This window comes from Bubalus kerabau, chromosome 4, assembly GCF_029407905.1.
Source record: "Bubalus kerabau isolate K-KA32 ecotype Philippines breed swamp buffalo chromosome 4, PCC_UOA_SB_1v2, whole genome shotgun sequence".
NCBI lineage: Eukaryota > Metazoa > Chordata > Mammalia > Artiodactyla > Bovidae > Bubalus > Bubalus kerabau.
In genome coordinates, this window is record NC_073627.1 from 10,337,776 (window position 1) to 10,362,376 (window position 24,601).

The following is a 24,601-nucleotide window of genomic DNA, read 5'->3' on the forward strand; positions in this document are numbered from 1 at the left end:
GCCTCAGCCCGCCCCCTCGTGGGAGGGACCAGAAACGCGCGTACCAGGCTCTGTCCCCGGAAGGTGGGCGTGGCTCCTCCGGGGTGGGACCTGGTCTGTCACCAGAGAGGTGGGCGTAGTTCATCAGGGGCGGGGCCTGGTGGGAGCCCTGCCCACCTTCTATAAAAAGGCTGGGTCGCGCGCGCACACGTAGTATATGTGCGTCTGGTGGTACAAAGCGGGGATGGACGTCTCCGGTGGAAATCACAGGCACGAGGCTCCCTGGAAGAGGATGTCTAAAGAGGTAGGAGAATCACAGGGAGAGAGGCTGGGGCTGAGGAGTGTAGCTCAGACATTACATGAGAGTTAAGAGAAAAGTTTAGAATCATTCCTGTGGGGGCTGTTGGTACTGTGTAGCAGGTCCCCAAAGCTTTAGCACTGGTATTTATTTTACTTCTCTCCACAGACAGGCTTTTGCTAGCCTGATTTTAAGGGTAGAATATGGAAGCCCTGACTATGTTAATATTTATAAATATTAACCCCAGAGGAGGTTGGGGCCGAAGTTCCTAACCTTAACCTGAGGTTATGCAATGTGCAGAGAATGTGCCAGCCCTGAAGGAAGCAGAAAGGCTGGTATTACTGCAGGATGGTCGTGAGGGTTAGAAACCTCATGTGTGGGGCGCAGTTCTTGATCCGCTAGCCTCCTGTGTTCCCCCTTTGCCTGGCAAGGAAATAAAGCCACTCTTTCTCTCTCCTTCATTAAAAAAGAAAGAAACCACATATGCAAAACACTCCTTATGATTATCATTCAATTTCCTGACTACTTTTCCTGCATTTTAAGCAGCAGTTCTTTCTCAGATCATGGACACATCTAAGAACGTGATGACAGTTATGGATACTGCCCCCAAGAGATTCCATCCTCTGTGTGTGCATGTGTGTCTCTCTGTCTCTCTCTTGTCTTTCTCTTTTCTCACACAAACCCCTACAATATGAGAGCACTCTCAGAACCCATTGCATTACCATTCTTATAAGTAAATAATAGCAATAAGGACGATGATAGCAATCACAGAGTGTGCCAGGTACGGCTGCAAACATCCTATGGCCACAGACGGTACAGACCCAAACACCACTGGCCAAGAGCCCTGTTCAGTGGGACGAGGAGGAAACCCACATCTGAGTGCTTAGCTTTACTTCATGTACATGCCTTATAGCTTTCAGCCTCACCAGGCTAACCATGCTGAAAGCTATAGGATATGGACATGAAGTGAAGTACTGTTGTTTTGCTCATTATACAGATGACGGAACTGACTGTAAGAAAGTCGCCCAGGGTAAAAGAGCCCGCAAGTGTTGAAGCTTGGATGGCACCTAGCCCATCTGACTGTAGAGCCTAAGACCTTTCCATGAGGCCACCCTTTCTTCAAATTTCCCAGTCCAGCCTTTGCCTATTTTTTGTTTGCTTTCTTTATTTGTTTTGTGGTGGTGGTTGTGTGTCTGAGTGCTTTCTCCAAAACCTGGTTCCTTACTACTTTCTGATTAAGTCTGAACGTCTTAGCTTGACATCCAAGACTCACTCTCCACCCTCCAGCCCCGCTTCCTCTGTGTTTCAGCAATTGAGGCTGGTCAGTATTTCCAATCATCTGACCTTTGATTCCTTCCTCTTCACCTCTGGGCCACTGATTCTGCTGATTCAGTCAGCTTCATGTCCTGTCAGGGAAGATCAACTTCACGTCACTGTCTCTGCAATGACCACCCCAGCTCTCTGGCTTCCTGTGATCTTAGCTGCTGTAGAAGTGGTGCCCATGGCGGCATTCACTGGGACACCTTTATGGGTCCTCATTTCCCTTCAAGGCTGTTCTGCTGGTTAAAGGCAAGGCACTGCCCTCACTGCAAGTGTCTGACAGCACTTGCAATCTTGTTTCTGTTGTATCTGAAACATCTAGTTAATTAGTGGGGGGACAGTGGGGCCTGGGTTGCCAGGCTGGAGGCTGGAGGAGCTTGAAGGAAGCTAAGGGCATCTATGAGAGATATCAGGGAAGGGGCTTCTCCAGGCAGAGAAGAGCATCCAGGCACGTGGAGGGGTGGGGGCAGGGTCTGCGTGGAGGTCAGAGGTCTTACGGAACCTTGTGTCTATGTCCCGTAGGAGCTGGATAACCAGTACTCCCCCAGCAGATGGGTCGTCAGACTGGGAGCGGAGGAGGCCATGAGGACCTATTCACAGATAGGAAACGAAGGTACTGGGAGACCTCTCTGTGGCCGCTTTGGGTGGACTTTAGCATGTGGCAGTGGTTCAAGATGCTGGGGCAGGGAGGAGGAGCCTCATAGCCCCAGCCTCTCTGGACAGTTCCCAAAGTCCAGGCATCTCATCTGCTTGGGAAGCCCTGGCTGCAGGACTGCCAGGGGGAGGGAGGCTCAGAGACTGTGCTCCACATCCCTGCCTGATCAGCCAACCAGCCAGCTATGCCCAGGCCTTAAGGCTACAGTGGCCCAGGGAAGTAGAGTGAAAAAAGGAAGGTCTCCCACTCAGATGCCAAAAGTGGAATGTTGTTGCTATTTATGAAATCAAAGAAGCTTTTTTGTTTCTTTTTTTTTTATGAAATCAGGGCTTGGGAATCTGTAAGCTAGTGAAGTCTCAAGGTTGATTCCCATCCCAGTCCTGGGTCTCCAGACTGTGTGCTGCCACCTTTTGAGCTGGGCCGGGCAAGCAGGTTCCACAGGGAATGTGTGGGTGAGGAACCAGCCAGCCCCTCCTGCAAGTCGGAAAATTGGAGGTTGGCAAAGGCACTTTGTTCCAGCAGGCCAGATGGAGCTCCCGGGATTGATGTTCTCTACACCGAGATAACCCAGCTGGAGGGACAGGCTAGTGGGGGGTTATTCCAGCACATTTCAGCACCTTCCCTCTCCTGATAGGGCTGGAGCTGTGTCCTGGGCTCTCCAGAGTTCCCTACCATGCCTAGCTCTGCACCAAATATGTCTCTATAGACTCAGTATATATTTGAGTGCGCAGTGACACCTATGTGAGCAGGTAGCAAACCTGTTTGTCTACTGTAATTGTCTTGAGGGAAAAAAGAGCTGACCCTTTAGAGAAAGGAAGTCTCTCATAAGAAGCAAGGGCTAAGAAGAGACTCTGAGACTCCCGAAGTAAGCCCTCGGAGACTGTGTTTAGCCAACCCTCCCGAGAAGCCCTGTGGACAGCTTTACATTCACATCCCACCTCCCTTCCTGTTTTCGATGCTCCAGGTGGCCTAGAGCTGCCGCCAGTGCATCTGCCCCATTTCACTGGTGAAGAAGGTGAGTGTGATGATGGGGCATTCAGGCCAGGTGAGTGAGAAGAGCCGTGCATGCAAGGGTTGGAGCCTGTCTCTGTTGGAAATGTTGATATTTTGTTCATCATCGACTTCTTTGGCATAAATTTTGATTTTAAAAAATACTACATTTTACATATTATCTGTCTTTGTATTGGTCAGCTCAGGTTGCATAACAAAATGCCATGGGCTGGGTGGCTTAAACAATAGGAATCTCTTTCGCCCAGGGCTGGAGGCTGAGAAGTCCAAGGTCAAGGTGCCAGCCTCTTCCCCCTGCATCCTCACATGGCAGAAAGAAGAGAAAGAAATGCTCACCTTTCTTCTTATAAAGCCACTAATCCCACCACAAGGGCTCCATCCTCATGACCTCAGCTAAACCTAACTACCTCCCAAAGGCACCACCACAATGTTGTTGTTCAGGCGCTGACTCTTTGGGACTCTGTGGACTGCAGCCTGCCAGGCTCCTCTATCCGTGGGATTTCCCAGGAAAGAATACTGGAGTGGGTTATCGTGCCCTCCTCCAGGGGATCTTCCCAACTCAGGGATGGAACCCAGGTCTCCCGTATTGCAGGCGGATTCTTTACCATCTGAGCCACCAGGGAAGCCCATCTGCTACCCTAGTCCCTCCTAAATCCACCTAGTCATTAGGCTGGCCATCTGAGTTTGCAAATTGTCATTATCCAGAGGAAAACAAAAAATCCCCATATCCTTATGACAAAAAATGGCTTTGCAAGTTGTAGCTGGATGGGTATTGAAATTAGGATCCTGTCCTCCCATGGATTATCTTGCTGATAATACATTTCAAAGAGATAGCTCCCAAGGACTCCCCTGGTAGTCCGGTGGTTATGACTTCATCCTCCAATTCAGGGGGTGCATGTTTGATCCCTGGTCAGGGAGCCCACATGCCTCACAGTCAAAAAACAAAAACAGAAAATAGAAACAGTATTGTAAAAAATTCAATAAAAAACTTTAAAAATGGTCCATATCAATAAAAACCCAAAGGGCTCCCAGGTCTTTGAGAAAAACATTCCTAAGTTGTAAAACTGGCAAGAGAATCATTTAGCTTTAAAAAATATTTACATGCATTCCCAAAGGGGTAGAGAAAGGATTTATGATGATGTCTCCTAAAAATAAATTCTCCAAGAAAAGGGAGGGAGGTAAACTCTCTTTTCCTTTTTTGCACCAGGAAGGACATTGTTTTTCTTTTGATCTACTCCATCCTAACATCTTCCACCAGTAACTTGCGGTGGGCACTGTTCTCTTCCAATGAGTAGGTCATGTTTATTCTCCCCCAAGACCTGGCCTCTCCCAGGCTAGGTGAACACGGGCAGAGGGAAGTTGGAAGAACTGTGTCCTCTACCAGTAGCTATTAAATTTGTTTAACTAAGACTCTCAGTAAAAATGTTTTAGAAGGCGTGGCGACGGAAAGAGATTACGACACTGAGAGATGCAGAAGAGCAGGGTGTGGGCTCAGCGGAATCGCCTCCAGTGTCTGAGCCCCCAGGCTTTGTTCTGGGTATCTTTTATATGGCGTGGGCTTCCGGGTCCTAGTGACTTTCCAGCCTGCGCAGTTTGGTTGAAGCCATGAGCAGGCCGGTTCACAGAAGCAGAGGTGGTGAGCATCAATAAGCAGGCCACTTTCCAGAAGTGGAAGCAGTGAGCATAGCAGTAAATTTCAGTTCAGTTCAATTCAGTCTCTCAGTCGTGTCCAACTCTTTGCGACCCCATGGACTGCAGCATGCCAGGCCTCCCTGTCCATCACCAACCCCCGGAGTTGACTCAAACTCATGTCCATTGAGTCGGTGATGCCATCCAACCATCTCATCCTCTGTTGTCCCCTTCTCCTGCCTTCAATCTTTCCCAGCATCAGGGTCTTTTCAAATGAGTTGCAGTAAACTTAAGCAACTATTTTAGTTTCTTTTTTTTTCCTCTTCAAAAATACATTGTTCAGTTCAGTTCAGTTCAGTCGCTCAGTCGTGTCTGACTCTATGCGACCCCATGAATCGCAGCACTCCAGGCCTCCCTGTCCATCACCAACTCCCGGAGTTCACTCAGACTAATGTCCATCGAGTCGGTGATGCCATCCAGCCATCTCATTCTCTGTTGTCCCCTTCTCCTCCTGCCCCCAATCCCTCCCAGCATCAGAGTCTTTTTCCAATGAGTCAACTCTTCACATGAGGTGGCCAAAGTATTGGAGTTTCAGCTTCAGCATCAGTCCTTCCAACGAACACCCAGGACTGATCTCCTTTAGAATGGACTGGTTGAATCTCCTTGCAGTCCAAGGGACTCTCAACAGTCTTCTCCAACACCACAGTTCAAAAGCATCAATTCTTCGGCGCTCAGCTTTTTTCAGTCCAACTCTCACATCCATACATGACCACTGGAAAAACCATAGCCTTGACTAGATGGACCTTTGTTGGCAAAGTAATGTCTCTGCTTTTGAATATGCTATCTAGGTTGGTCATAACCTTCCTTCCAAGGAGTAATTTCATGGCTGCAATCACCATCTGCAGTGATTTTGGAGCCCCAAAAAATAAAGTCTGACACTGTTTCCACTGTTTCCCCATCTATTTCCCATGAAATGATGGGACCAGATGCCATGATCTTAGTTTTCTGAATGTTGAGCTTTAAGCCAACTTTTTCACTCTCCTCCTTCACTTTCATCAGGAGGCTTTTGAGTTCCTCTTCACTTTCTGCCATAAGGGTGGTGTCATCTGCATATCTGAGGTTATTGATATTTCTCCCAGCAATCTTGATTCCAGCTTGTGCTTCTTCCAGCCCAGCGTTTCTCATTGTACAAGAAACTAATTTCAAAAATATATTGTACAAGAAACTAAATAAGGTGTGTGTGTAACCAGGCTGGGGGCACATTTCCAAACTCCGTCCCTCAAGCCACGCCTCGCCCTAGGAGAGCCAATCACCAGCGAGGTGGGTGGGGGCCTCGTGATTGACAGCTCCTGCAACTGACAGCCTCTCCGAGGGATCCTCCTACTTTTTAAGGTTGAGTTGGCTCTTTTTCCTTTCCCAGATAAAACCAAAGGGCCCACTTTTAACTGTGATAGGGTACACCTAACTTAAAATGTGCCATTTTAACCATTTTACAGTGTACAAGTCAGCGGCATTCAGTACATTCACGTTGATGTACCACCATTTCCTCTGTGTGGTTCCAAAACATTTTTCATCACTCTGAAAGGATACCTCCCTACCCGTTAGGCAGGCCCTGGCAACAAATGACTGCTTTCTATCTCTATGGATTTTCCTATTCTGGATGTTTCCTATAAATGGAATCCTACAAGATGTGATCTTTTGTGTCTGGCCGCTTTCCCTTAGCACAAAGTTTTGGAGGTCTGTCCTTGTTATAGCCTGCCCGGGCTTCATTCCTATTTATGGACGAATAATTTTCCGTTGTGTGGATGGACCACGTTTTGTTTATCCATTCATCCGCTGATGGACATTTGGGCTATCTCCCCCTTTTGGCGAGTGTGAAAAGTGCGGCTGTGAACATTCACGTACAAGTTGTTTGAAAGCCCAAATTTCTTAGTCCTAATTTCAATAGAAACAGCCATTCTGCCAAACTGCATATATTAATATATAAATGTTTACCGACACCTGCGTCATGGGCCAGTAGCAAACACTCTGGGGCACTCATTGTTCACAGACCACATTGTAATAGCCCCGCCCTGCACTATCTGAGGCTGGCCATTTTTAGGCAACAATTGTTTTCTGATTACAAAAGGAGCATTTGCTTACTGAAAAGGATTTTGGAAAATAAAACCATCAATAATTCTGCCACCCATTGTTCACATTGTAATGCGGTTTCTTCTAGTCTCTTTTTATTTTCTCCTGGAAGAAAGCGTTCTGTATTAATAGGGTGCAATCCTGGTTTGTTGTGGGGTTTTTGTGTTTTTTTTTTTGTTTTTTTTTTTGGCTGAGCTGCAGGGCTTGCAGAATCTTAGTTACCTGACCAAGAATTTCACCGCCATGGCGGTGAAATCTACAAGTCCTAACCAATGGACCACAAGGTAGCTCCCTGCAATCTTTTTTTTTTTTTTTGGTAGTATGAACAGTGTTAAAAATTCTTTCTAGAAAAGATAGAAAATACTATGTGTAAAATAGATAAGCAACAAGGATATATTATTGTACAGCAGAGGGAAATATAGCCATTATTTTGTAATAACTTTAAATGGACTATAATCTATAAACTGTTGAATCACTGTGTCATATACCTGAAACTAATGTAATAAGTCAACAATAGTTCAGTTAAAAAATTCTAACCCCAAATAATTAAAAATAAGTACTCAAATACATGTACACACATGTTCATAGCAGCATTATTCACAATTGCCAAAAGGTCGGAAAAGTTCAAATTTATCCGCAGATGACTGGATAAACAAAGTGTGATATGTCCGTGCAATGGAATTATTTTGGGCACAAGAAAGGAATGAACTACTGATGCATACTAGAACACGATGGACCCTGAAACACAGTGCTCACTGAAAGAAGGAAGGCACAAAAGGTCACATTTATATGTATGATTATTATTTATATGTACGATTCCATTTATGTGAAGCATCCAGAACAGGGCAATCTGTAGAGACACAAAGCTGTGATTACAGGGGCTGCTTAATGGGTATCCCTCTGAGATGAAAAAAAATGTTTTGTTGTTTTAGTCGCTAAGTCATGTCTGACTCTTTGTGACCCTGTGGACTGTAGTCCACCAGGCTCCTCTGTCCATAGGATTTCTCAGGCAAGAATACTGGAGAGGGTTGCCACTTTCTTCTCCAGGGAATCTTCTGGACCCAGGGATTGAACTCGCATCTCCTGCATTGGCAGGCAGATTCTTTTACCACTGAGCCACCAGGGAACCCCTGAAAAAAATGTTCAGGAACTAGATAGAGGTGATGGTTGCAAAGCATTGTGAATGTGCTAAGTGCCACTGAATCGTTCACTTTTTTCTTTTTAATAACACCATCAATTTTGAGTTGTTCACTTTAAAATGGTTAGGACTTCTTTGGCACTCCAGTGGTTAAGATCACAGGCTTCCACTGCAGGGGCCTCAGTTTGATCCCTGGTTGAGGAACTAAGATCCCATATGTGGAGAATCAGAAGGAAAATTGCTTTTTCTCTGACTTTGAACTAAACATGACTGAACCCCAGAAACCCCCCTACCCCACAACCTCCCAGAGCTTCTCCAGCTTGTCCACTGGTCCTGCCAGATACTCCCTCCCTATTTGTTTTCACAGACAGACTTAAAAATCCTGTATTCGACTATTCTTCCCTCCCTCCCACCCACCCCAGCCCCCAGAAGCCACTGATCTTTTCACTGTTCCATTGTTTTACTTCTCCCAGAATAGTTGGAATCACAGTGTGCAGTCTTTTCAGATCTGGCTCATTTTTATAGAACATGTTCCTACCTGACAGTTATAACTGCTTGTCCCCCTCTTTAAGGGGTAAGCCACACATGATTGGGATATTTTTTTTTCCTATTTTATCACTGCAAAATTCCAAAATGGGCACAAGATCGCTGCTTATATAAATATTTGTTTTCTAAGTGAATTAAAAGACTGAGAGGGAATAGTTCTGAAGCTAGATGAGGGGACTAACCTGATGGTCATGTGGTTAAGGCGCCATGCTTCTAACGCAGGGGGCGCAGGTTCAATCCCTGGTCGGGGAACTAAGATCTCACATACTGTGTGACCAGGCTAAAAAAAAAAAAGAGTGTACAGAAAATAAATAAATAAAAATAGAGCATAACTTAAAAAAAAAGAAGGCTGGTGGACCCTAACCACTTCTTAAATTGCTCCCACAGCACCTGATAAACTCTTGATCTTCAGCTTTCTGACACCGTCTGACGGGTCTCCCCGCCCCACGCCTGCATTGGTCTCTAGGGATTCTGGCCCCTGCCTCTCCTAATTGCTCTCACACAGTGCTCAGTTGGGTCTGGAGACGGGCAATTTCTCTCTGTCAGAACTGTGACACTTTGGACTGTAAGCAATAGAAAATGAATTTTTGCTTTCTCAAAAAAGGAAGTTTGTAATTGGGTTTATCCTGGAGCGTCTTGTTGAAGCCCCCCTGTGTCCCTGCCTGTAGATGCAGCACCTGGAGGGCTGGCAGTATTCAGGCTCCGGGGGGAGACAGCGAGTCACCCTAGTCTCTGTCTCTGCACCCAGCTGCCTGCCATCAACCCATCACGCCACCTCCTGGAGAGAGGCAGTTTCTCTGTGTCAGGCTCAGTTGGGTTTTTCAATATCAGAGGGAGACTTTTTTTAATGCGTGACAACGAATCTTGACAGCTGCTTGGTTTTAATTGCTCTTCAACTTAGAGCTTACGTTTCATTATCTTTTTCTTCGTTTTGGCACAACATAAATCTCGTGGGTCCACGTGTACTTCCAGAACTCTTGTGTTAATTAAATCGCTCCCCTTTGCTGAGCCTGCGGTATGAGGAGTTTGTCCAGAACAAACACCTTCACACCTGAAGGGAAGGTGGTTGGCAGACCTCTCAGGGAAGGTGAGCAGAGGAGCTCTGGGGCTTTTGGGAGGGAGTGTGGGGCTGTCATGGACTGAAAAATTCATGTGTTGAAGGGACTTCCCTGGAGGTCCAGTGGTTAAGACTCCAAGCTTCCACTGAAGGGGCAGGGGTTCGACTCCTGGTTGGGGAACTAAGATATGCTGCACAGCACAACCAAAGAAAAGAAAAGGAGAAAAAACTGTCTTCCCTTAGAATAGTTACTTGGGACTTCCCTGGTGGTTAAGAATCTGCCTTCCAATACAGGCAACGCGGGTTCGCTCCTGGTCGGAGAACTAAGGTCCCTGTGCCGAGGAGCAACTAAGCCTGAGTGCTGCAACTGAGACCTGATGCAGCCAAATAAATAAATAAATATTTAAAAAATAATAATAATTATTATTAAAAAACTCACACGTTGAAGTCCTAGCTCCTAGTGGGGCTGTGTTTAGAGAGGGGGCCTCTAAGGAAGAAAAAAGTTAAATGAGGTCAGAAGGATGGAGTCCTGATCCAGTAGGATTGTTTGAAGAGACACAGAGGGTTCGTCTCCGTAGAGAGAGGGAGAGCTGCTCCCAAACCCAAAGAAGCCACGGGAGCCCCCAGCCAGAAAGCCCTCTGCCATCCTGGGGAGGACCCTCGCCAGACACCTTCCCTGCCAGCACCTTGATCCTCCCTTCCAGGGTCCAGAACTTCGAGAAATAAATGTCTTGTTGTCGAAGCCCCTGGGTGTATGTATGACATTTTGTTAGGGCAGCCCCAGCAATGGACAGGAACCTCAGATCAATGGGATGTGATGCAATTTACACCTGGCTCACACCTGCAGGGCTGCAGGGAGCCCTGGTGAAAACGGAGGAGAGGTGAGGGGGATCCAGGGTGGTCTCAGTGGGCGCAGGGAGAAAATTCAGGATTCAGGATAAACAGAGAGGAAGCCAAGAGACTTTCCTGATGATCTGGTGAGGTTTGCTTTGGCCTAAAAACTGGCACAACTGGTTAAATAAATTAAGGTGCAGCCATAGGACGGAATAGCAAGTTACCTATTTATTAAAAAAGAAAGAAAAGAATGAGGAAGCTGTCTATGTACTGATTAGGAAAGCTCTCCAAGAAATATTAAGTGAAACAGGCAGAAATGCATTTCATATGCTGCCATTTGGATTTAGGGGAGAGAGATTCCATATCCATATGAATAATGACAGTCACCTTGTCAGGGGTATTTCATGGAAATGGCTGCTGTATATTTTTATAAGCGGATTATTATTTTTTCAAAAGAAAAAGTAAGTAATGGCATCTCACTTAATGCTCAGATAGCTCATAACTTTCACAGGTTCCTGCCCGTCAACTTTTCAACACAGTTTACAAAATATGATGACATTCTTAAAAGACATTTCAAGTTAGGGCATCCCTGGTGGTCCAGTGATTAAGAATCCGCCTCGCTCTTTCCCTTTGGCACCCCATTTAAGATCTTAGTCTCACCATGGGTTGCCGCCCCACCCGGTGTTACTGGTATTGTCAGAACAAACTGAACCCAAAGTCTGACTTCTGCCAAGGTGTCCCTGATGCTAAGATCTGCATCTTTGACCTGGAGCAGAAGAAGGCAAAAGTGGATGGGCTCCCACTCCGTGGCCACACAGTGTCAGACGAGTGTGAGCAACTCTCCTCCAAAGCCCTGGAGGCTGCCCGGATTTGTGCCAACAAGTCCATAGTGAAAACAGGGCAAAGATGGTTTTCACATCCAAGTGGGGCGCCACCCCTTCCATGTCATCTGCATCAACAACATGTATCCATCCTCACCAAGCTGCAGAACAAGGAGCATGTGACTGAGGCCCTGTGCAGGGCCAGGTTCAAGTTCCCTGGCCACCAGAAGTGGGAATTTGCCAAGTTTAATTTGGATAAATTTGAAACATGTAAGCAGAGTAACAGTTCATGCCAGATGGCTGTGGGGTCAACACAGCCTGATAGTGTTCCCTTGGACAAATGGTGGGCCCTGCACCGATGAGAGCCTTGGCGTTGTCTCTTCTTTATTCACTTCCACCAATAAATCCTACTTTCGTGTCAAAGCAAACAAACAAAAAAAGGATCCACCTTGCAATGCCGGGGACACCAGTTCAATCCCTGGTCCTGGAACATCCCACATGCCACGAAGCAACTAAGCCCAAGGACCAGAACTACTTAGGCCACACACCGAAACTGCTGAAGCCCTTGCATCTAGAGCCTGTGGTCTGCAACAGGAGAAGCCACGGCCCATTCACCGCAGTGAAGGATCTAGAGATCCCTGCCGCATCTAGAGAAAGCCTGTGTGCGGCAAAGAAGGCCCAGCACAGCCAAAAATAAAACAAATAAAAAATATTTTTAAAAATACATTTCAAATTATTATCATAAATGCAATGCCAAATAATAAATAAAAATAAATATTAAAAAACATATCATTAAAAAGCAACATAAAAATAAAAGGTTTATTGTCTTTGCTCTTATATTTAAAGCTGTAGTCTATCTGGAACTGATCTGATATGGTATGAGATAGGGATCGAAAAACTTTTTTTTCCCATTCAATTGACCCAACACTGTGTATTGAAATATTTATTCATTGCATAACTTGTGGGATCTTCATTCCAGACCAGGGATTGAACTCGAGCTGTCGGCAGTGAAAGCACAGAGTCCTAACCATTGGACTGCCGGGAATTCCCTACACTATTTTCCTTTAAATGGTTTTGATGTACCCGGTTCTGTTGTACAGAGGTGGGCAAAGCAAAGCCCTTGTTGTCACAGAGCTTATGGTCTAGTGAGGGTGACAGCAAATAAAAATATATGAAGGATGGATGAATGCTGAGGTCAAAAGTAAAGGAGAGAAAGGGGATATACCATAATGGATTTGGCCAGTTTTCTGTTGCAGGTCCCTTGGGCTGTGTCTAAAATGTTTTAGTGTCATAAATAGCATTAGTGTGAGCATCTTTAAAGCAAGTCTTTAAAAATATTTCTGATTACTTCCTTATAATAATGGATGGATAAGGTCTTATGCATCAAGGAATATGATTTTCTTGGGCTTCGGTACATATCTCCAAGTTGCCCCACAGGAAGAACTTACCAGTTTACACTCCCCGGTGCCCAGTGGTGGCGGGAGCTGAGCTGCCCGGGTTTCAGTGATGAAAGTGGGGCCTCTGGGGGACATTGAAAGTCCATGAACATAGAGAGTCCCTTCCTCTTCATGAAAGTGGGGCCCAGCTGGCTGCTCGCCTCTCAAAAGCCAATAAAGAGGCCAGGTTGGTGGAAATGAAAATTTGCTTTATTTTGGATGCCAGCAACTCAGCAGGCGAGGGTGAGGCAGACACCTGTTCAAATGCTGACTTGCCCCCTGACAATCAGGGGGCAAGAGCTTTTATAGACAGAGGGAGGGAGCTACAGGCAGAAACAGCACAGTCAGCTCTGACAGTCATCTTGAAATTGGTCACCAGCGGTCTGACCAGCATCATCTTGATTGTTTTAGGTACAGTTAATCTTCAGTTCCACAGTCGGTTTGTTTCCATTTCTCTGAGGCCAGTTCTTACAATTATGGCAGATTGCATTGTCTGGCTATAGTCTAGTCATCTTGTAGTTAAATTTTTCCACATGGTGCGGGCTTTATCTATAAGACAGCTCACAGGATATGGCTCAGAATATAATCTATAGCCCTTGAGAAGGAACTAAAAGTCCTTGCCTATGTTTTATGACATTATTATTATTATTTGGTCTTCTTTGACTGTTTTCCTTCGTTTCTGCATTTTCTCACTTCTCTGATTAAACTTATTCTTTGGCTAATGTTCCACAGACAAAAGGCAGCAGATGACATGGGGGACAAGGACCATAGAGTCCTGCTCTGTTTCACTCCCACCTCTACACCTTCGCCTTTGATATTTAATTTATTTACAGTTCCTTTCCTCCTTTCTCTCAACCCCAGTCCTAAGCCAATTTTCACATCACTCTGACCTCTGCCATCATGGCACTCAATTATATATTCATAGTGTTTTATAGTACTTTTGCCTGGAAAATCCCATGGGCGGAGGAGCCTGGTAGGCTGCAGTCCATGGGGTCGCTAAGAGTCGGACATGACTGAGCGACTTCACTTTCATGTTTCACTTTCATGCATTGGAGAAGGAAATGGCAACCCACTCCAGTGTTCTTGCCTGGAGAATCCCAGGAACGGCAGAGCCTGGTGGGCTGGCGTCTGTGGGGTCGCACAGAGTCGGACACAACTGAAGTGACTTAGCAGTAGCAGTGTTTTATTATCTATTTGTTTCAAGTGATTTTATATCTTAGTTTCTAGAAGATTATTTTTTCAAATACTTGGACAAGTTTATACTTCCAGGAGCATGTAGCCAAGGGTAACACTCATAATAAACATGTAATAGAGTAGAGGTAGAAATTATGCCGGTCAACTGCCAGCTCACCAGAGACAGACATTGAAGATAGTACTGCCTCCACTCAGATGGGCCAGTCTGATGTCTTTTTAACTACGGATCTGGGGGAATGCTTCAGACCCCAGGCCCAATTACCATATGAATTTGGGGAAGCACTGACCTCTGGAGCCAACTGGTCAACCCAAAGGGGCTTTCAGCAAAATAATAACAGAATGTGCTGCTGCCTGAAGTTGTGCTGACAGTGACTTGTCCATTTCCGGAGACAGCCACCAAGAGGGCCCGGGCCACCGGGAGGAGCCTGCTCGATGTCCCCTACGGAGACGGCGACGGAGAGAAATTGGACATCTACCTTCCCGAGGCAGTATCTAAAGGTAACTGGGGGCTGGTGGTTGCCCTCAGATCTCAGCTGGGAGCCCTGCCTTGGCCCACACGCCCTTTGTTTTGTCCTACAGCTATCCCTTTCCTGGTGTTTTTTCATGGAGGATACTGGCAGAGCGGAAGGTGAGCCAGGGAATGTGGATGAATGGAGAAAAGAGGAGATTCATCTTTGCCTGGCCTCTTCCTTTCCTGGGACTGCTGCAACAACTTACTAGAAATGTGGGGGCTTCCTAGGACAGAAATGTCTTCTCTCACAGTCCTGGAGGCCAGGAGTCTGAAATCAAGGTGTGGGCAGGGCTGCGCTCCCTCCGAAGGCTCCAGCTTCTGGGGGCTCCAAGCTTTTCTCACCTTGTGGCTGCATCACTTCAAACTGAGCTTTGATCTTCACATGGTCTTTGTGTGCCTCCATCTCCATCCTTCCTCTCATTTCTGTTACAACATCACCAGTTATTGGGTTTAGGGCCCATCCTAAATCCAGGATGATCCCATCTCAAGATTCTTAATTATGTCTGCATTGTGTGCATGCTCAGTCGCTTCAGTCGTATCTGACTCTTTGTGACCCTATGGACTGTAGCCCACCAGGCTGCTCTGTTCATGGGGTTCTCCAGGCAAGAATACTGGAGTGGGATGCCATGTCCTTCCCCAGGGGATCTTCCTGACCCAGGGATTGAACCCACATCTCCTGAGTCTCCTGCATTGCAGGTGGAGTCTTTACCCACTGAACCACCTGGGAAGCCCTTATCTGCATACACCCTATTGCAAATAAGGTCACATTTGCAGGTACCAGGGTTTAGGATTTGGACATGTCTTTTGAGGAAGGACACTGTTGAACCCACTATATTCAGTGAAAAGCATGTTCAGTCTACTCTCCAATCATGGAGAACCACAGTGACTAACCATCCCATTTTGCTCAGAACTGAGTGGTTTCCCGGGGGTTGGGGCCTTTAGCAGTAAAAAAAGAGAGAGTCCCAGGCAAACTGGGATTGGCCCCAGTGGGTACCCTAAGATAAGCAGAGGGGTATTTGAGATTTTCACAGACACTGTTGCTTATTATAGGATCTACTGCCCTTTGACCACAGCATTTTAATGTTGCACTTATTGCATTTTTACCCTTTGCCTTGTGAGGCTCCCTGCATGTCTGATCTTCAGTTCTCAGAAACAGCATCTGAAGAGAAAGAACATAATTATCTCTATTTTACAGAGGAAGAAACCAGGCTTAGAGATTAAATATAGTCTCTAGGGTACCACAGCTAGCATGTGATGTGGTAAGGGCAGAGCCTCACTTCTTCCCTTACCGCCCTGGGTCAGAGAGGGGCAGGGCTCTGGGTGGACCAGATACTGAAGCAGTCTAGTGGCCAAGTGGCCTCCAGTTGTTATGTCTTTGTCTCCTTCTGCAGCAAAGACACATCAGCCTTCATGGTCAACCCACTGACAGCACAGGGAGTGGCCGTGGTGATAGTGGCTTATGACATTGCCCCCAAAGGTAATGAGGGTGGTCTCGCAGGTACAAGGGCCATTGGGATTTGGAGGGGAGAGAGCCCCTGATGGAGCCTGACACAGCTCCTGCCCTCTGCACAGGCACCCTGGACCAGATGGTAGACCAGGTGACCCAGAGCATCGTGTTTGTCCAGAAGCAGTATCCAGGCAACCAGTGGGTATCACTGCAAATTTTCCTTTTGTCAGACTGGGTGGGAGGACAGTGGATCCATCTCCTTGGATGCAGCCCAGCCATCCCTTCTGGCTTTGGAGCAGAAGGCAAATGGGACCCCCCCTCGATACTTGGCTGCTGCTTTGACTACACTGAAGGCAAACCCCGCTCTCTGCTCTGACCCACTGAAGGGGAATTTACCTGTGTGGACACTCTGCTGGGGCCCACCTCGCTGCCATGATGCTCCTGGCCGACTGGACCAAGCATGGAGTCACGCCCAACCTCAAAGGTTTCCACGGGGAATGAGTCTCACTAGGCAGCCTTCACCCTGCCCTGATGGGCCTGAGGGTCTATACCAGTTGCTTGAAATCTCAACAGCTGTGAGTGGCTTGACCTGGGGGCTTTGGGCCCAGGGAGCAGGGCCTGCTTTGCTTCTTCTCTGCCCCTTCCCTTGTCTTGCCCCTCTGGCCCTGGAGGCAGGTTGGCCCCATCTTGCCCCATCCAGCAGCCTGGCTCAGTGACTGTTCTTTACCTTCACAGGCTTCTTCCTGCTGAGTGGGGTCTACGACCTGGAGCCCATCATGCACACCTCTGAGAATGCCCCCCTCCTCCCAGCCCTGTAAGTCACTTGTCCCCTCATCCCCCTCAGCTGGCCTGCAGCCAGTGAGGAGGGCCAGGGGTGCAGCAAATGCTTTCCTCTGTCCTGACCACACCTACCCCCACACCAGGGAGGATGCTCAGAGGAACAGCCCGCTGTGGCAGCTGGAGACGGCCCCCACCCAGCCCGCGGATCCAGCCTGCCGCATCCTGGTGACTGTGGGCCAACATGACAGCCCGGAATTCCACCGACAGTCCAGGGAGTTTTATCAGGTACCCCAGGCACCCCTCTTTTGGCTCGAGGTTGAGGGTCGTCCAATCTTATTATCTTCCTGTTTATTTCACCCAAATGGACCCTATGATACCAGTCATTTCTTCAACAAATACTTAGTGAGCACCTGGTAAGCAGGTGTGAGAGCCCTTCTCCAGCTCCACACGCCCTCCCTGCCAACTAGCCTCGTGTTTCTTCTTCCCTCATTTCTCTTACACAGACATTGTGCCAAGGAGGGTGGAAAGCCTCCTTTGAAGAGCTCCATGATATGGACCACTTTGAAATCCTTTGGAACCTAACCCAGGAGGACTACGTGCTCACCCAGGTAGGGTGCATCCCTTCACTGTGACAGAATGTGTCTTGCCACAGCCCTTACATGTGAGGCAGGGTGGGCAGGCAGAGGGTACAGGGAGTCCCTTGCTGGTTCTTTGGCATCCTGGCATCCAGGGGACCTGACGATAAGGATGGAGGGCCACTCTTGCTTCCTGAACTTCACCTCCCTCTGAAACAGCCCCAGGTGATCTGCAGAGGCTGGTCCTGGGCACACCAATGGGATCTTCATGGGGCCAGGCAGGTATGAAAAGTATTAGCCTGCTTGTGTGTGAGCACAGACGCAACGGCAGCTCCATGGGGATAGGCTGGATGGATTTGACCACATGAATGTTTAGTACAAATTTAATATGGTGAACCCTTTTAAAAGTGTAAGGATAATAATAAAAAAAAGTCTAAGGATAAAAAGGAACCCTCCTACACTGTTGATGGAATGTAAACTGGTGCAGCCACTATGGAGAACCGCATGGAGGTTCCTTAAAAAACTAAAATTAGAGTTACCCTATGATCCAGCAATGCAACAGTTCCGCTCCTGATTTATGTCCAGGACTGGAATTTTTGTTTTGTTCAGAAAAGACAAAAACTCTAATTCGAAAAGATACATGCACCCCAGTGTTCATAGAAGCACTATTTAAAATAGCTTAAATGTCCACCCATAGATGAATGGATAAAGAAGATGTGTTTTATACAAATGCACACAAACACTGGAATTTTACTCAGCCATAAAAGGAATGATATAATGCCTTTTGCAGCAATATAAATGGACCTAGAGATTATTATACTAAGTGAGGTCAAAGACACATATGATTTCACTTATATGTGGAATCTTAAAAAACAATACAGGTGAATTTATTCACAAGACCAAAATAACTCACAGACAAGAAAGCAAACTTACAGTTACCAAAAGGGAAGGAGGGGGATAAATTAGGAATTTGGAATTAACACACATGTAAAATAAACAGCAAGGACCTACTACCATATAGTAGAGGGAACTATAGCAGAGGGAACTATATTCAGTATTTTGTAATAACCTATAAAGGAAAAGAACTTGAAAAAGAATATATATATATATATATATATATATATATATATATAAAACTTAATCACTTTGCTATATACCTGAAACATTGTAAATCACCTATACTTCAATTTAAAAAATTATTTAAAAAAAATCAAAGGATAGATTGGGGAAAATATTTTCCATGGACCCAGAAAATATAGTTACTACTTTCTCTTTTCTTTTTCTCAGAAAGTGGGTACCTGATTAGCTGTACTTTTTTTTAATATTTACTTTTTCCCTCCAGTTTTATTGAGTTAAAATTGACACACAGAGCTGTATAAGTTTAAGGTGTACAGCATAGTGATTTGACTTACAAACATCATGAAATGAACCATGGTAGTTTAGTGAACATCTACCATCTCATAGATACAAAAGAAAAGAAAAGAAAAAGAAAAATTTTCCCTTGTAATGAGAATTCTTAGGATTTATTCTGTTAACAGCTTTCATATATAACATACAGCAGTGTTAATTAAATTTATCACACTGTACATCATATCCCTAGTGCTTATCTGTCTTATAATTTATCTTATAACTGAAAGTTTGTACCCTTCACCACCTTCCTCCAATTCCCCCTCCCTCCAGCCCTGATTAGCTGCCACCGCAATAGGACTTTGATAGCATTCCGAGTTTTGGTTTTGTTTGGTTCGGTTTGGCTGCTTCGGGATCTTAGTTCCCCAACCAGTGATTGAACCCTGGCCCTCCGAAGTGAAAGTCCAGGATCCTAACCACTGGACTGCCAGAGAACTCCCTATAGCGTTCCATTTTAATTAACATAGTTAATATCCTTACCACACAAAGAGCACTTTCAAATCAGTTGCGGTTTAGTTGCCAAGTCACGTCCAGCTCTTTTGCAACCCCGTAAACTGTAGCCCACTGGGCTTCTCTGTCCATGGGATTTCCCAGGCAAAAATACTGAAGTGGGTGGCCATTTTCCTTCTCCAGGGGATCTTCCCTACCCAGGAATCGAACCCATGTCTCCTGCATGAGCAGGTGGATTCTTTACCACTGAGCCAGCAGGGAAGTCCTTCAAATCAATAAAATGGTTCTTTTTCTTTTTTTAACTGGAATTAGGTGATTTGCAGTAGTATGTGTACCATAGTGATACAATATTTCTATATAGCTTATTCTCCATTGAAAGTTATAAAAATTGGCTATATTCCATGCAGTGTACAATATAACCTTGTAGCTTATTTATTTTATATATAGTAGTTTGTACCTCTTACTAAGTGTAATAAGAGCAGGTCTTATTCCTCTTTAAGAACAGAAATAAATAGAAAAAATGGACAAAGAATTAGTGATAATTAAAAAATAAATAAAGATGGCCAGTAGACATGTGGAAGATTAAAATGCACTGTTGATCATAGGGCTTCCCTGGTGGCTCAGCTGGTAAAGAATCCACCTGCAAAGCGGGAGACCTGGGTTCAATCCCTGGGTTGGAAAGATCCCCTGGAGAAGGAAAAGGCTACCCGCTCCAGTATTCTGGCCTGGAGAATTCCATGGACTGTATAGTCCACAGGGTTGCAAAGAGTCGGACACAACTGAGCGACTTTCACTTTCACTTCACATTGATCATAGAAATGTGACTGAAAATGAGTCCTCTCCCACCTCTCAATGGAAATGTTCTAGTATAATTATGTCCAGTGCTGATGAGAATGTGGTGAAGTGGGGGAGGCTTCCTTCGTCCTTCTGGTGAAAACACATGTCAACTTGATGTTTCTGGGGTACAACTTGGCAAAATGGATGCAAGTCTGCTGACCCAGTAATTCTGATGCTTGGAATTTGTTTTCAGGATAATCAGAGAAACACTGAAAGATAGTCTTTACAGCTTTATTAATGTTCAAAACTTGGAAACAACCTAAATATCTAATGAGGTTAATTTCTGATATAATCAGGTAATAGATTGAAGTTTGTGAAAATTTCTTAGGATATATTAAACTGATTCAAAAGTAAGAGCAAAAACACAAAAGTAACTAACCTAGCATCTCCCTAGTTTTATGATACTTATACAGCCAGACCCTTCAGTTCAGTTCAGTCGCTCAGTCATGTCCAACTCTTTGCCACCCCATGAATCACAGCACGCCAGGCATTCTGTCCATCACCATCTCCCGGAGTTCACTCAAACTCACGTCCATCAAGTCGGTGATGCCATCCAGCCATCTCATCCTCTGTCGTCCCCTTTTCCTCCAACTCCCGGAATTCACTCAAACTAACGTCCATCGAGTTGGTGATGCCATCCAGCCATCTCATTCTCTGTCATCCCCTTCTCCTTCTGCCCCCAATCCCTCCCAACATCAGAGTCTTTTCCAATGAGTCAACTCTTCGCATGAGGTGGCCAAAGTACTGGAGTTTCAGCTTTAGCAACATTCCTTCCAAAGAACACCCAGGACTGATCTCCTTCATAATGGACCAGTTGGATCTCCTTGCAGTCCAAGGGACTCTCAAGAGTTTTCTCCAACACCACAGTTCAAAAGCATCAGTTCTTCGGCGCTCAGCCTTCTTCATAGTCCAACTCTCGCATCCATACATGACCACTGGAAAAACCATAGCCTTGACTAGACAGACCTTTGTTGGCAAAGTAATGTCTCTGCTTTTCAATATGCTATCTAGGTTGGTCATAACTTTTCTTCCAAGGAGTAAGCATCTTTTAATTTCATGGTTGCAGTCACCATCTGCAGTGATTTTGGAGCCCTTAGAGGCATGTATATGCATCCGAAAAAACCATTTACCAGTGGTATTGCAAGTGCTTTTAAAAAAAATTTGATTTCCCTATTTTCTACTGTGAACATGTGTTACTTTTTAAAATGAATACTCCTTGTTTAATTAATTTAATTATTTATTTTGCCGAGCTATGTAGCATGTGGAATCTTAGTTCCCCAGCCAGGGATCAAACACCATGCTCCCTGCATTGGAAGCATGGAGTCTGAGCCACTGGACCACCAGGGACACATCCCTTGTATTACTTTTTTAACTGAGGAAAAAAACAAGCATTCATAAATGTGTATACACATGTGCTTGGATGGGTCTGACTAGGGGATCTTCCAAACCCGGGATCTTCCAAACCCAGTGACCCAGCACGCAATGCCTGCATTGGCAGGCAGGTTGTTTAACACTGAGCCACCTTAGCCATAAATGACATCTGTTTTTTAAAAACCTAATAAATATTTTAGATTTGGGAAGCCATATGGTCTCTGACAAAACTACCCAACTCTTGCCATTGCTACTCAAAAGCTGCCTCCTGGGCTTCCCTGGTGGCTCAGTTGTAGGAAATCTGCCTGCCAATGCAGGAGACTTAGGAGATCCAAGTTGGATCCCTGGGTTAGGAAGATCCCCTGGAGGAGGAAATGCCAACCCGCTCCAGTATTCTTGACTGGAGAATCCCATGGAGGAGCCTGGCGGGCTACAGTCCACAGGGTCGCAAAGGGTCAGACACAACTGAAGCGACTTAGCACACACATGCTCCAATAAAACTATTTATGGATGCAGAAATTTGAATGTTATGTAATTTTTACATGTCACAAAAAATATCCTTGTTTCAATTCTTTTCCCCAACCGTTTAAAAATGTCAAGCCATTCTTAGCTCATGGTTCATACAGGAACAGGCAGCGAGCCGGAGGGAAGTGTATGTTTGGTTCATGGAAACATTTCAAATGAGAGATGGAAAGGAGCTCATTTAAGTTACATTTCTGTGACCACAAAGGCAGCCTGTTTCTTTAATCAAATTCCTTCCCAAGAGATCCTCCCAAGAGCCTCTCCAACTCCAGAGCTATTGTATTTTTTCCTTCCTGCTGCAGATTATTTTGAAAACAATCTTCCAGGAGTCCTGATGACACCTGAACCCTGCCACCGCCCGCGTGTATCCCGACTGGGAAGCTTTTCCGGGAGCCCCCCTGCTTCCCTCTCCCGCTGGCCTCAGCTCTACCCAACCCAGGAGCGCCTCTGTTTGTTCACTCGCCCCCCTACCCCACCCTCCGGCCAGAGTCAATTCTTCATGCTGCTCTGAACCTGAATACAAATCTCCATGGCCCTCCCCCAGCCTGGATCAGGTGGGCTCCAGGGAAGGTCTGGCCCAGGTCCATGCCGTGTGTGTTGCCCAGAGCCACCCCTCTGGCTGAGAAGGTGAAGCAGAAATGACAACTTGCAACCAACACTAAGAGAAGGAGCTTTCTAAACCAGTTTTTGTTCCTTTTTTTGTTTCTGTTTTGCCAAACCACATGGCATGTGGGATCTCAGTCCCCAGACCAGGGATTGAACCACAAAAGCCCCTGCACTGGGAGTGTAGAGTCTTAACCACTGGACCGCCCAGTGGTTAAGGGAAGTCCCTGTCCCTTTTATTTATTTATTTTGCTCCACTTTTTCATGTCTGCTTGGTCCTGGGCTCCACCTGACGTCTGGCTTCATCCCAGAAAGCCCTGGGATGTTATCTTTGGAACTAACACTTTGAGCAGATTAGCCCTGTGGCTCAGTGGTAAAGAATCTGCCTGCCAATGCAGGAGACGTGGGTTTGATCCCTGATCCAGGAAGATCCCACATGCTGTGGAAAAGCTAAGCCTGTGCGCCACAGCTATCGAGCCCGTGCTCTGGAGCCCGGGAGCCACCGCTACTGGGCTCATGTGCTGCAGCTCCTGAAGCCTGCACAGTGTAGAGCCTGTGCTCCACAAGAGGCCACTGCACTGAGAGGCCCTCAGGCCCCAGCTGGAGAGTAGCCCCTGCTTCCCACCACTCGAGAAAAGCCCGCACTGCCGTGAAGACCCAGCAGAGCCAAAAATAAATAAATAAATAAAAGAAAAACCCAAATAAGCTTCAAGGATTTGTTGTACAGCACAGGGAAAATAGCCGATACAACTATATATGGAGTATAATGTTTAAAAATTGTAAATCACTATGTTTGTATACATGAAAGTTAATTTATATAATATTATAAATCAGCCATGCCTCAAGAAAATCTCAAAAAATGGCTCAGATTAAAAAATGTATACATATATGTGTATGAGTGTGTTATGTGTGTGTGTGTTATAGAGAGAAAGAGAGAAAGGAAGAGAGTGAGAATGATAATACACATCTGCAAAATGTAAACAATATCTGAGTAAAGGGTACATGATTATTCCTTGTACTATTATTGCAACTTTAAAATGATAAAAATAAAAGTCACCAAAAAGTGGAATTTCCCTGGTGGTCCAGAGGCTAAGACTCCACACTCCCAGTTCAGGGGGCCCAGTTTCGATCCCTGGTCAGGGAACTAGATCCTACAAGACACAACTAAAAGATCTACACGCCACAGCTAAGACCTGGCGCAACCAAATACATAAGCAAAATAAATATTTAAAAAATTCAGATGTTAAAAAATGGACCCCAGACATAGGAGGTCAAAGGCTCAAGATGGTAGAACCTGGTTTTAATAAAATTTGATACAGCCAAAAGCTAATCCATGAATTTAAAATTTTGTTACAAAATCCTACAGAAATTGTTAATAGATAAAGTTTCAGTTGGGGAAGATGAAAGAAAATGTTCTGGGGGTGGATGGTGGTGATGGTTGCATGGCAAAGTGAATGTACTTAATGCCACTGAGCTGTACGCTTAAAAATGATTGAAATGGTGGGGACTGTTTTGTAATGAGTTAGAACATTAAATCAATATGTTGTGCAGCTGGAACAAGCATACAGTTGTAGGTCAGTTATACTTCAATTTAAAAAAATGGCTAAAACTAAATTTTATACTATGTGTATTTTACCATATATAATTGTGTGTGTGTATATATCAGATCAGATCAGATCAGTCGCTCAGTCGTGTCCGACTCTTTGCGACCCCATGTGTATATATATAGATAGATATATATATATAATAGAATGATAGAGGGAAAAAATGCAGATATTCTAAATTCTTCCACTTAATTATACCTCTTTCAGTTGGCATAGAAATGAAAAGTAACCAAAACCCAAAATGTTGAGATTTCTCTGTATATGCAATGTTATCACATATAGCAACTTTGCTATTTACATCTTATTCATGTTATATATGTTACTCTTATTGTGATAAAAATACAAGTAATAATTTTTTTAAAAAACCTTATAGAAAAGACTAAGCAGCTGAAGTTTTCAGTAAAATAAAATTTTAAATGGAAAATAAGTTGGAACATGTTGGTGCTAAA

General features: G+C 45.3%; 1 protein-coding gene and 1 pseudogene across 6 annotated transcripts; both read left to right on the forward strand.

The window, feature by feature from the left end:
* Positions 1-185: 185 nt before the first annotated feature.
* On the forward strand, positions 186-23,578 carry AFMID (arylformamidase). 6 transcript variants are annotated; one of them, XM_055575257.1, is made up of 13 exons: positions 186-283; positions 2,120-2,210; positions 3,217-3,297; positions 14,439-14,543; positions 14,625-14,673; positions 15,948-16,033; positions 16,129-16,201; positions 16,390-16,487; positions 16,739-16,817; positions 16,927-17,068; positions 17,287-17,391; positions 17,578-17,640; positions 22,248-23,578. In XM_055575257.1, the coding sequence occupies exons 1-13, from the start codon at positions 197-199 to the stop codon at positions 22,278-22,280; spliced, it is 1,092 nt and encodes a 363-aa protein (XP_055431232.1). In that variant the 5' UTR covers positions 186-196; the 3' UTR covers positions 22,281-23,578. The 6 variants fall into 6 exon arrangements, with proteins under 6 accessions (XP_055431232.1, XP_055431236.1, XP_055431237.1 ...); XM_055575261.1 differs by lacking the exon at positions 17,578-17,640; XM_055575262.1 differs by lacking the exon at positions 22,248-23,578 and having other exon boundaries at positions 17,514-17,634.
* LOC129648701 (60S ribosomal protein L10-like) lies at positions 9,631-12,194 on the forward strand (annotated as a pseudogene).
* Positions 23,579-24,601: the final 1,023 nt, after the last annotated feature.

Excerpts from the sequence above, each read along its gene's own strand:
- AFMID (XM_055575257.1), top strand. The coding sequence starts at position 197 with ATGTGCGTCTGGTGGTACAAAGCGGGGATGGACGTCTCCGGTGGAAAT. Across the intron at positions 16,202-16,389 it reads AAGCAGTATCCAGGCAACCA|GGGAATTTACCTGTGTGGAC; the intron begins GTGGGTATCACT and ends GACCCACTGAAG. Across the intron at positions 16,488-16,738 it reads AGTCACGCCCAACCTCAAAG|GCTTCTTCCTGCTGAGTGGG; the intron begins GTTTCCACGGGG and ends TTACCTTCACAG.